Source organism: Hipposideros armiger, unplaced genomic scaffold, assembly GCF_001890085.2.
Source record: "Hipposideros armiger isolate ML-2016 unplaced genomic scaffold, ASM189008v1 scaffold_376, whole genome shotgun sequence".
Taxonomy (NCBI): domain Eukaryota; kingdom Metazoa; phylum Chordata; class Mammalia; order Chiroptera; family Hipposideridae; genus Hipposideros; species Hipposideros armiger.
In genome coordinates, this window is record NW_017731726.1 from 176017 (window position 1) to 188796 (window position 12780).

At 35.8% G+C, this 12780-nt stretch overlaps 1 protein-coding gene across 1 annotated transcript in view; it reads right to left on the bottom strand.

Moving 5' to 3' along the window:
- The window catches only part of LOC109393330 (unconventional myosin-XVI), a 457270-nt gene that overhangs the window by 156835 nt on the left and 287655 nt on the right, over positions 1-12780 (bottom strand). The window contains exons 10-11 of the mRNA XM_019662415.1: positions 12417-12567; positions 3544-3654 (exon numbers count right to left, since the gene is read on the bottom strand). Of these exons, the coding sequence (XP_019517960.1) occupies positions 3544-3654; positions 12417-12567 (262 nt within the window). The remainder of the gene's footprint in view (positions 1-3543; positions 3655-12416; positions 12568-12780) is intronic.

A 12780-nucleotide genomic window follows, 5' to 3' on the forward strand; every position in this document is an offset into this window, starting at 1 on the left:
TTTGCCTCTTGAGTGATGCCCTTGAAAAGATGACCTACTATATCCAACTGGGTGACCCTGAAGGGAATATTAAGTTATTAAGTGGCTGAGATGAGTCAGGCTCCATACTTGGCTAATCAGATGTTATAGGATTTATTTTTATTTTGTGTGGGTTTTTTTTTCTTTATGAATCTCAATGTTCTAGTAGTACGTTTGTAAAGAGAATATTGAGTATATGCTTACTGGCTGGCCATCCATGAAGAGATTTCATTGCATATTCTATTTTCTCTGTTACTGTTGACAATAATTATTCAGCAAATGCAGTGCCTTTATTCTGTGCATTTGCTAGCACATGTCTCATCGCAATCCATTTTCTGCTTGATGGTTTGAGAACTTCCTTCTGCTACAGACTGTGTGGAAACTTCCCAACCTAATATCTAAATGGAATGCTATACACTTACTTAAAAGAGCAATTTACAGATCATTTTGAAAGATCATTTATATAATAAATCAAATTATAGCAAAAAAAGATGAAAATCCTCATTAAACAATTAATTCAACTGAAATATTTTATCTTGGTTCTGATTGGCCCAGGCAGCAGCAGTGGAAATTATATTCTGTATATATTATGAAGGTAAGGCTGATGACATTTACAGTAAAATCGGTGGGATATAGAAGAAAGGTAAGCATCAATAGTTTTACCAGGCACTCTGGCCTAGAAACTAGAAGAAAGGGGATGCCATTAACTGGAATGGGAGAGGCTTTGGGAGGCATGTGTTGGGAGCGTGGGTATCCAGAACAGATGATAAATTCAAATATTTTAATCTTCAGACATCTATTAAACTAGTGCTTTTATATTTGTGGGAAAGAAACACTTGCTTTTATTTCCAATTCATCATGGACTGATACTTTTGCAAAATATAATAAGGATTATTAATTCGAGGAAAAATAAAATTGTAAAAGACCAAGGCTTACAAATTGCAAAACTTGATTTTTACTAGATTCAACAGATGCCAATTAAACCATCACATTGCTATTAAGTTTCTAAATGCTTAATCTCATTTCAGACTGGTAATACAATGTTCACATACTCAGTCGTCTACAAGGTACACTTTGAGAATTGCTAATTAGTATTCAATCAATAATGTTTGAATTGCTTATCTATCCATGAGAAATAAATTCAAATACCATAACTTAGAAAAGTCATCACAAAATTGATCCTAGATGATCTAGTTCTTCAATATATCAGGTATGAAGAAGAGGAAAACCATGATTCACACACACAGTGGAAAATATATATTTTATGTGAACTTTAGCAAAGAAGTGAATATTAATTCTGATTATCCAGATAGTAGAGAGTGTCTATGAAGATAGTCCACTGTGTGGAAGAGTTAGATAAACAGGTAGCAAGTGGTACATATACACAATGGAATATTACTCAGCCATAAGAAAAGATGAAATAATGCCATTTGCAACAACATGAATGGATCTGGAGATTATTATGTTAAGCAAAATAAGTCAGACAGAAAAATTCCAGAACCATATGATTTCACTGACATGTGGGATATAAAACTGAAAACAACAAAGAAACAAGACAAATAAATGAAGAAACAAAAACTCATAGACACAAACAATAGTTTAGTGGTTACCAGAGGGTAAGGGGGTAGAGGGGTGGTAGATGAGGGTAAAAGGGATCAAATATATGGTGATGGAAGGAGAACTGACTCTGGGAGGTGAACACACAATGTGATATATAGATGATATATTACAGAATTGTACACCTGAAACCTATGTAACTTTACTAACAATTGTCACCCCAATAAACTTCAATTAAAAAAAAAGAAAAAAAAAAGTGTTACTCCAGGCCTCTTGGTGAGCAAAACCACCTTGGGGCCTATTCTCACTGAGCTCAGAGTCTAGTACAGGAGTCAGGTGCTAATCAAACCATGAATGAGGCATATAACCGTAAGTGTTGCTAGAAGCTCTACAGAAAGATCCTCCACAGTGAAATAATCTGGGAGGTCTGGGAAGGTTTACACAAAGGCTGAACAACCTTTGAGTGGCAGTTTATAAAATTAAATGTTCACGGAGGTAGAAAGAGAGCTTTATGGAAGGAAAAATAAGGCAAGTCCCCAATGCAGGAAGGAAGATAATGATCAGTACCTAAGAGTCATAAACAAAAGTGTTCAGGGGCCGGATCCTGATGAGTTTCATAGAAGATTCCAGACTACAGAATAAGGACTGTGGTCATCCTCCCACAAAAAATGATAAGCTATAGGAAAGTTTTAGGACTGGGAGTTTTGACATTACATTTGTTCTTTACAAAAATTACTGTAGTTCATTGTGAGATCAGGTTGAAAGGGAGTGAAGTTTCCTCTAGAAAGTTAGGAGGCTGTTGGAGAAGGGATGATGATGGCTTTGAAGAGGATGATGGTCACCGAGATGGAGAGAACTAAATTAAATGGATATTTGGGAGACAAAGCCACTTGGAAAGCTTGAAGGAAATAAAGAAATTCAAAACAATTCAAGCAGTAGTCTTCTGATAATATAATTAGGAACTTAAAAAGAATAATCATCATCACAATGATGGGTAAGGCAGGAAAATGGACTACAAATAACTCACAAGTAATGGGGCAGTAACAGACCAAAGTAATTGGGTTTACCACTTTCCCCAGTGACTCAACTCTATTAATTCTGACAGAGGCATTTAATTTTAAGTGTATTTACAGTGGCAGGTGATTTATCCAAGCATTAAGGTGCTGCTATGAATTTTCATAGGCCAATCAGCATCTGACAATTTATTACTTGTAAGGAAATCTCAGACTTCATATTTACACGAAAATTACTTAATTTCTCAGTAGACTAGGAAAAAATGGGTGTTGCAAAAAAGGGATAGCAGGCATGTGTATAATTAGATTTCTCTATAGACACACACACGAGAGAGAGAGAGAGAGAGAGAGAGAGAGAGAGAGAGTAAAATTTGTTATCACAAGGTATCTAAATTGTTACTAGTGTTGGAAGAAATAACACATATAAACCAGGATAGAACCACAGCAAGGCAATTCTCCATGCTGTTTGTCATGTGAGTCATATATATTTGTATCCTATTATCAAAGATCCCTGTATAAATTATTTACAAAGATATTTCCAGATAATTCAGAGGAGCAATAGTTTATCTTTTCATGCAAATACAGAGGCTGTCCTCTATGCATAATCAAATTTTCCTCTTCAGCTTTCTTTACCAGATCTATCAGACTAAATTAGAGAAAATAAACAGTTTTAAAAGTGACACACATGTCCTGCTGGCTCTAGCAAGCATTCCAAGAAAGTTGTCTACCCTCAGGATATTAACTTTCACTTAACATCTCTGAAATGTGGAACTTTGCTGAACTTGCCTTATAACTGAACCAAAAGAATCAACCTGAACACTGAGAAATCCACCATAAGCTATCAGCATGGCCAGAAGCAACAACAAACCCATTATTTGTAATATTTGCGGCACTGAAGGGTGAAAATATGCAGCAAGACAAATGCAGTGCAAGAGGCAATTTCAAGGGCACTTACGTATATCTGATTGTTCCCAAAGCGCTTCTGAATTTCATAAAGCAAGCTGCCATCATTGAGCTCACTGAGCGTGGCTAGGTCATCACTTGGAGCAGGAGGCATTAGCTTGACCTGGGGTGGGGTGGGGAGGGGGATAACTAAGATCAATTCTAATTGCTTTGCAATCAACTTTCTTCACAGTTGGATGTTCCATTTCAATTACATATCAAAAGTTTAAAGACCACATTCGTTTGAAACTGTTATTAAAAGATGAAATGGTTCACTTACAAGGAACAAAAAACTGAACAACCACAGAGAAATACATTCAGATGAAGATTTCTGTTCTATAACCACCAGTGTGTACGCACACTCACACCCCACCCCCACCCCAACGTTTCCTTACGTCCTTCAAAGTCATTAAGTCTGTCAAAATCATTTCAGCATGTTGATTTTTCTAGTCCCTACTTACAATTTCGACAGCTCTGAACTGTGCTGAGTCCTTTCTAAGATGAGCAGCTGAAAAAAGCTCACGTATTTGCAGTGCATCCAAAGCTAAAGCAAATTTTTTCGCATATTACTGTTGTTGGCATGGAAGCAATGTGCCCGGAATTTAGTTTCTGCATACATTTAGGAGGACGCCAGATTTTCAAAGTAAACTCTAGAATTTTGGCTTGTGATTTTTATTCTGCTCTACATTTTTCTTAAGATTAAAGTATTATAGCTGTGAAATTAAGACAATTCTGTCCAAAAACGCTTTCTTATTCAATTTAATATGGAGTGATCAATTTTAAAACTAGGAAATATTAAAAATAAAGAAGAGAGATATTCGGATTAGATGAAAATCTATCCTTTACAAGTTAGAAATGGGCAATGTTTATTTTTATATACACAAGATATGCTCTGAAAAGTAGATGTTTGATATGACAGCTTTGGTTTTGTTATGTGAAACACGGAGGAGCAAAAAACAAGAATATTCTTATTAACGCTCCTGTGAGATCATTGGTGCTCCTAGTGAATTTTTAATAACAGTAAGTTTACTTGTATTACTAGGATTTGTGTTTGTATTCTATATTTGTATTTGCATTTTATATTTGTATTATATATTGAACTACTGAGTGTACTATTGCTAAATAATTTAAACTTAAATATTACTGCTTATCAGCTAAATGTTTATAGAGTAAAAATACTACACATTTTTTAAAAACTAAATTTAGGAATTTTTCTGATACGAGTAAGTACTTCCCAAAATGCAATCTTTCTCATGAGTTCATAAATTCAGGTCATTGCTTTCCCAGACTGTTTCTGATCCTAATACATTAATAATAGAAACTTAAATTCTTTACTGAGAATTTCAAACAGAAGAGTGGTTTGGTTTTTTAATGTGTTCTAGTTGGAAGGGTGTCATGGCGGTGGACTCTCAGGCATTTGAGATACAACCATTTGTATAAGTGGGAAACACAACATTCCAATAGCATCATGTTTATTCATTAAAAATTAATTTGTAAAATATTCCGGACCTCAGAAATGTCAGGAATAAGACTCTCCCCTCCCCATAGCATGCACACACTCAGCCAGCACCTTGCATTTATTGTCTCTGTTTCTGCAGCATTAAAAGAAAAAAGTCTCAAAATACCTTTCAGAATTAACCTATAAAGAACATATGACATAGTCTTATTAAAAGTAGTTATTTAACTTTGGGTTAGAGGCATAGCTTTAAGGATTTGATACTGTCAGAAATATTTCCCTAAATAGTTCAAGAATGGTATCCAAAAACTAGCACTTGTTGCTGAATAGAAATCATAAAGTTCCAGCTCTTGTAGTACTTTCTGGGCTGTCAAAATCAATTTGGGGATTGTGTGATATTAGTTTTTTAACATTGTACTTAGTTTCACTTTGAAGAATCAGGCCCTTACTGCTGCCGAAACTGACAGCTTTCAGAGAAGCATGAAAATAAAGCAGTGCTAACCGTTTCTGCCTAACCCCTAGGTGAAGCACCTAGTAGTCTTCTGTCTTCTTGACCCATGTGATGTTTCATTCTGCTTTTTCGTCAACCATGCTAATTCTGGGAAAAAATCTTACATACTGATTTGAGATACCATGCTTGGAAAACTCGAAAATTCAAGCTCATTTAAGTCTAAGACATCAATTATTTATATACACCTCAGTGAATGGTGTTTAAATAAACCCCAGGGGTATTATCTGTGAGAGCTTGAACATTTTTCTTAACATCATGAAGTCACTTTTAATTCTCTCATAAAGTAAGACAAATAATAGGATGTTCCTCAGAGTCAGTTGTGAGGATTGAATGTGTGTGGAGGGCTTGGCATGGTGCCTGCTCTGCAGATAAGTGAGAAATAATGGGGTGTGTTTTTATGCAATCAGTAAAACATCTAGCAATGGCCATGGACACTAGTGGTAAACTTCCTGCCAACCTCCCCAAGGCTGCCATGGGAGATGAGAGGGGGCAGGCAGCTACAGGGGGCTCTGAGTTGGTCTCTGCTGCTTTCAGCAGACAGTCAGCTTTCATCAACTTTAGGGATTGGAGTTTTTATTTTCTTTGCTGCTAAACAATGATTTTAAAAAGTTCCAATTCATTGATATATTCCAACATCCTTAATTAACAGATGCAGAACTTGAGGCCCAGAGAAGCCAAGTGATTTCCCTAGGGTCACACAGATGATAAATCGAAAGTAGAAGCTGGGATTTAGGCAACCGTGGAGGAATTCTACCAGGTAATGAATACATCTGATCAAATATATTTGATAATTTGCCTTTTTTCCCTTTGCTCACCTATTCTTTGCCAGGCAATATGCTCGAGGTTTAGTACAAGGAGAGAAAGGGAAAGAAGTCTTTTACCTCAAAGTGTTTACAGTCTACTGTGGGAGAAGTAAGGACATAAATAAGAAGCTACAAGTATGAAAAGTGCTATGAAGGAAAAATACAGGATGCTCTGAAAAAGAGAAAAATTGCACTTTTGATTGGATGGAGGACTCCTCTTGGAGGAAGTCCCGTTATAGCTGAAATTGGAAATAACCTGAAAAGGCCATCCTTTGGGGTGTGGGAGAAATGGGTCCAGGGAGAGGGAAGGAGATGGCAAGGGTCCCAAGGTCAGAAAGAGACAAGTGTGTGGATGCACTTGACATTGGCTCCTGTGGCTGGAGGGTGGGAGAACATGGCAGCAGATGGGGTTGAAGGAGCAGGTGAAGCTTGTAGGTCAAGCAGAGTCTCTGCTTAATTCTGAAGACTATGGAGTGCCACTGAAGAGCTGAAGCAAGGGTCTGACATTGTGAAGCGGCTTCATATTTTTAATGTAATACTCCTGTGGAGTGAAAGGTGGGAATGTTGAGGCCAGTTAGCAAGCTACAAATAATGGTCCAGCAAAGGGTCTGAGAAGCGGAGGGATGGATTGGATTTATTTAAGAGGAAGAGGGACTACCACGCTCAGCTGTGTGGTACTGAATTGTCTTTGATGTATTACTTAGGATTAATTTAGACTAGATCAAATGTTTATGCATATTGATGGACAACTTTACTATATTTCAGAATCACAGGCTGGACTGTTTGCTCTTAGATATAAAAGGAGTTTAGAAAATAAGTGGAAATGGGTAAGTATGTATTCTCTAGAAATGACAAGACTACTAGCAAAAATCTTTATACAGAGAGAGACATAAAAGGGAACTTTCATCAATTTAGGGATGGGTGTAAATATCTTTTCTTTTTAATGTCTGCAAGCATTTCCCAAAGCATAAAGATTTATATATACAGATATGCATCCTAGAAAACTAATATGCATGTATATGTGTGTGCATGTGTGTTTGTGTGTGTGTGTATATATATATATATACACAAAATTAATACACCCATATATACATATTCATGCATATACATGAAATAAGCCAATAATATGATTGCAATAACTTTGAATAATGTAAGAATAAGACAAAATCTCCCACAAGTTAGCATATATATCTAAGTCCCAAAGAAATCAAAAAGAAGAAAAATCAAGAGCAAGGTTTTTCCTTCAGAAGTAATGATTTACACTAAGATAATAAAATTCCTCTTATAACCACAACTCTAACGAGCTCAATGCAAATTTCTGCATGCATATTTAGAAAAAGCATGAATAGCACTAACAGAAGTTCCACATTTGTTCTGACAAGCCTGAAAGAGCTATTGCAGACATCTCCTTGGTATTCTTGAGGATTTTCAGATACAGCGGCACAGCTGTTGCACGGGTTAGAGAAAATACTAGGCTGACAGTAAAAATGTGAAGACTCCCTTGTCTGTGTGTAGTTAAGAAATGTGACAAACACAGTATTAGAGTAGATCAAGGGAAGAATTCCTAGAATTTATCATATCAAAATTCCAAAAGGATTAGGAAGGAAGCTTTGATAATCAATCTTAAGCAAGGTTATCAAAGGGACACATTCTTGACAAAGATTTCAAAAGCTTTGTGACAGCTGGTAACAAAGCAAGAAAAATATGTCTGTGAATAGTTTTATGTCATACTTGTAAACTCAACAGTATATACTACCAATGTCTACCAAACAATTATAATAGTCAAAAAAGAGATGGGATAAATATGTGAAAAAAATCAACATCCTCTAGAGAATTAAAAATTATGGCTCCTCTGAAGAAATATAAATATCCATTATAAATCTCTTCATATATATTTCCAAAACTGGAGATCTAAAACACAAAATTGAGGCTAGAAAGTCAGTAAGAACATAGTAGAAACACTTCCAGAAATGTTTTAAGATCCAAAGGAGATTTAAGTTTTGAAAATATTCTGAATTCACTGATTCCTTGTCTCCACTTGTCAATACTGCTTTGAGTGCTGCCCACTCTGCTGTTTTGTTGATTGTTTGCGACTTTTCTCTCCAGAAGGTGAGTAGTATGTATCCAAGAACTGCAAGTTCCAAGGGCAAGAGATGGTCTGACAACTGGGATAAGGGCAACAAGACCTCGGGGAAGGCAGATTAGGAGGAAAGGACCCAGCATTCATGAATGAAGAGATAAGAGGAAACAAACAAAAAAAAACCCCACAAGGTGGCTGCCATAGTTATGACAGGGAAAGGGGTGCTAATCTGTCAAAATACTTTATACTGAGCTTCCCAAAGCTGTAGCCGGCACCGCACCACGTATGGAGAGCATTTTAATTGTTTTTTCCTTGCTTTTGTTATTCTGTTAGGTGTCTCTAAGTGAAATTTAGCAGTTCTTTTCACTTACTATACCTTGTTTGGCTGAGGATTTCCATTCTGTGTATGTGAATGTTGGTATATCTGTGGACTTAGAAAGAGAATTCTCTTCTCTTCGATCTCTGAAACCCCTACCTGGACATGGCCCCATGGAATGCAAACATTTTTTCCTATTTATAGAACTGTCACAGTCAGCAGGGCCCTGGAAGAGGGAGACAAAGCTTGCTGTGGTATCCTCAAAAGAACATGGGATACAGTGTAAAAGAAACACTTATGATTCTAGGCAATTTGCTTAAGTTTCTTTAGTTTCAGTTTGGTTGGTATAAACTCAGTTTGAAACGTGAGCGTAAGTTAAGCATCGAAAATACAATAAATTGCTCACAGTGGTATTTTGAGGATAAAGATGATACAGGTAAAAGCATTTTTAAGATTTAAAATGTTAACCAATATAAATTATTATTTTGTATTATTATATTCTAAAATAATCCATATTTACATTAAAACAATGAAACCTGGTTGATGTGCACCCTGGATTTACATGAATTAAGAACAAATGAATTAGTGACTAGAGGACTCAACCACTCTGACAAAACCTAATATACAGTCTATAGAAATAATAACAATAAAATAATGAATACATCTTACTGAGTTTTTATTTGGTTTTTGGTAAAAGGCTGTCACCTTATAGCCTTAACCTTTTGTCATCTTCATAACAACCATATGAGGTCAGTACTGTGTACCCATTTCACAGATGAGGCTTAGTGGGGTTAAACAATTTGCAGAGTCATAGAGCTCCCGTGGCAGACCTGAACCACAGCAAATGTGTATGACTTCATCATGCCTTCTCTTTAACTCCCAGGCTAACATGCCTTCACTAAATGGGATAAAAATTTGACCTGATTTTCAAGCTTGAACTAAATAGAAATAAATACAGTATTCTGAAAGGAAAGAAGAGAGAGAGGAAGAAAGAGAGGGAAGAAGAAGGTAGGAAACTGGAAAGAAAATGGAAGAAGAGGACAGGGCAGGCGAGAGGAGGAATGCGAAGGGAAAACAGAACAAAAAGGGAAAAGAAGGAAGAATGGCTTACCCATTTCTAAGCAACTTAAGACAAATTCTACATTCTCATAGACATTATAATAGCAATTATTAATTTGGGTGATTATTAGAACCAAAAAAGTTTACATCAAGCCTTGAACAGTCATTTACACAGTTACCATTTGTTAAGGCCTACATGTTATAAAAATCTGGAAGGAAAAATGTTGTGGTTTCTGTTTCAATTAAAAGTTTTTTTTTTCTAACTTATATATTCCTCTTTAAAACATTAATCAGAACTTCATTGTTCTGACCAGCTTTTTCTAAAGCTCTCCTAGAAAATGTGAATGTATAACCCAATCAGGGTTCTTCCTTTGTTCTTTCTCTGGGGAGGCCTGCCAGGGAAGCTCATGGCCAAGAATGTATGACAGTGTGATGCATACAGTGGGAGATGGGGGAGAATGTTACATAGGTAACATATGCACATAAATCCTCAATAAGCCACTCCCTCTTTAACCCTTTCGCTGTGTTAACTGATTTCAACTTTTTTCTCCAAAATGTATCAAACATCTACAAAAAATAATTACAGCACTTATATTTTTAAGTAAATACAGCTAAGGTGCTACATTTTATTAAAATAAATGATTACTTTAAAGTATAAAAATTTCCTATTGTTATCCATTCTTGAAAAACACAAAAAATAGAGAAAAATGTACACCTGCTTTCCTAAACGTCCTTTCTGGAACACTGAGTTCATTGGATAAAGTCAAACGCCGCAGTCAGTGGCATGAAAATATCATTCGACTATAGTCGAACACCACAGTTCATAACAAATAAAAAGAATAGAACTACAACTGCTTTTAATGTCTAGGATACAATAATAAAGAGCTTACATTAAAAAAAGAAAAGTCATTCTACTTTTAAGTGTAAAAGGGTTTTAAGTATAAAAGGATTATACTTGACCTTATGTTGTGGATGTTCTCTCATTTTTTTAAGATTTTTTTTTTTTTTTAGAGTAGTTTTAGATTCACAGCAAAACTGACAGGAAGGTATAGAGATTTCCCATATACTCCTGGCCCTACACACACAGCCCGCACCATTTTCAACATCCCCACCACAGTGGTACATTAGCTACAGTGGATGAACCCAAATTGACACTCCATTGTCACCCACCGTCCATAGTTTACATTAGGGTTCACTCTTGGTGTTGGATGTTCTATGGATGTTAACAAGTGTATAATGACATGTATCCACCATTACAGTATCATACACGGTAGCTCCAAGGCCCTAAATAGTCTCTGTTTTCCTCCTATTCATCTCTCCCTCACCCAAATCCTGGCTACCACTGATATTTTTATTGTCTCCATAGTTTTGCCTTTTTCGGAATGTCAAATAGTGGAATCACAGTATATGTCACCTTTCCAGATTGGCTTGTTCCACTTAGTAATATGCATTTAAGGTTACAGGAAGTTCATAGGATCCTTAAGAAAGTTAAGAAAAAACTTTGCCTTAAATTTATCTAACATTCAATTTGCCTACTGCTTCAGACGGAATTGTGTCCCCGGCAATTCATATGTTGGGACTCCAACCAACAATGTAACTAACTGTGCTTGGAAATAGGGCTTTCAGGAAGTAATGAAAATTAAACACACTCATAGGGTAGTGCCCTGATCCCATAGGGTTGGTGCCCATAGACAAGATACCAGAGAGCTGGTTCTCTCTCTCCCTATCTCCACCACATGAGGACGCGGTGAGAAAGCAGCCATCTGCAAGCCAGGAAGAGGGCCTCTACCAGAAGCTCAACTAGCCAGCACCTTGACCTTGAACTTCCAGTCTCCAGAACTGTGAGAAATAAATTTCTGTTGCTCAAGCCACCTAATTTGTGGTATTTTGTTATGGCAGCCTGAGCAGATGAAGACACCTACTGAAATTTAAAAGTATTTCAAATGTTTTGCTGTTTTAATTATTTTAAAATGAAAACTAATGAAATAAAAAAAAAACTTTTGAAAACAGTCCTTAGAAAATCTAGTTAAAATATTTTTAAAACATTCAAAATTAGATACACTGAAACAAGACATTTCAAAGATTAATCTAACATCTATAAAATTACTTTGCTATTTATAGAATATGACACACATAAAAATCATTTATTTCTATGGAAATGATCACATAAAATACATTAAATTCTGTAACTCCAAGCACATCACAGTGATCTTCTATAACCTGGGCACTGGGCCATGCACATACATACAAACGCATACACAATACACAATCACTGTTACTTTTAAGGATAAACCACTCAGTGATTGGTTTATCTTTCTTCTTGTTATAGAAAATATTGGGATATTTGAAGGAAATAAAAAATAGAGTCTATATGATAATAAAAATGATGTCTAAAGACAGAACTGGAAATATTTGGGAATTAACATATTGGCTGGGCTTACATTCCTGATACATAAGACTGTAAAATTCAAATCCTTATAAAACAAAATAGTAGTTATGGTTAATGGTCAGTAAAATACCGTAACAATTTATCAATGGAAATTTTAAACAAAATATTAATCCACGCTTTCATTAAATTTTCTTTGAATGGAAATTAGTAGGTATTTGTTTTTGGACATATAGGACACAATACTAGCAGACACTCAGTAAGGGTGTAATTACCTGCTCAGGTTTGGTGGGGCCATTTACAGTGGCGTTTTCAGGAGGGCTATCCTGAGCTTGTCTCTTGCATAGACCTTTTGTTGCATCTTTGAACATAATGTCTTTTTCCAACAAACTGTCTTGCTTGGCAATTGGCAACACCAGGGGACTCCTACAGGAAGTAATCAATACTATAGTTAGTTTCCTTCTAACATGGCCATATCAATCATAAATTAACACAACAGGACATCTTGACTACAGAAAGTTGTTTTATTCAGATAAAAAACGGCTTCTCGATATTGCATAAGGAAAAAGAAAAAAAGGAAAATCTGTAAACCTTTCTTAGCTCTGAATTTCATTCAATTTCACATTTAAAAGAAAAAAT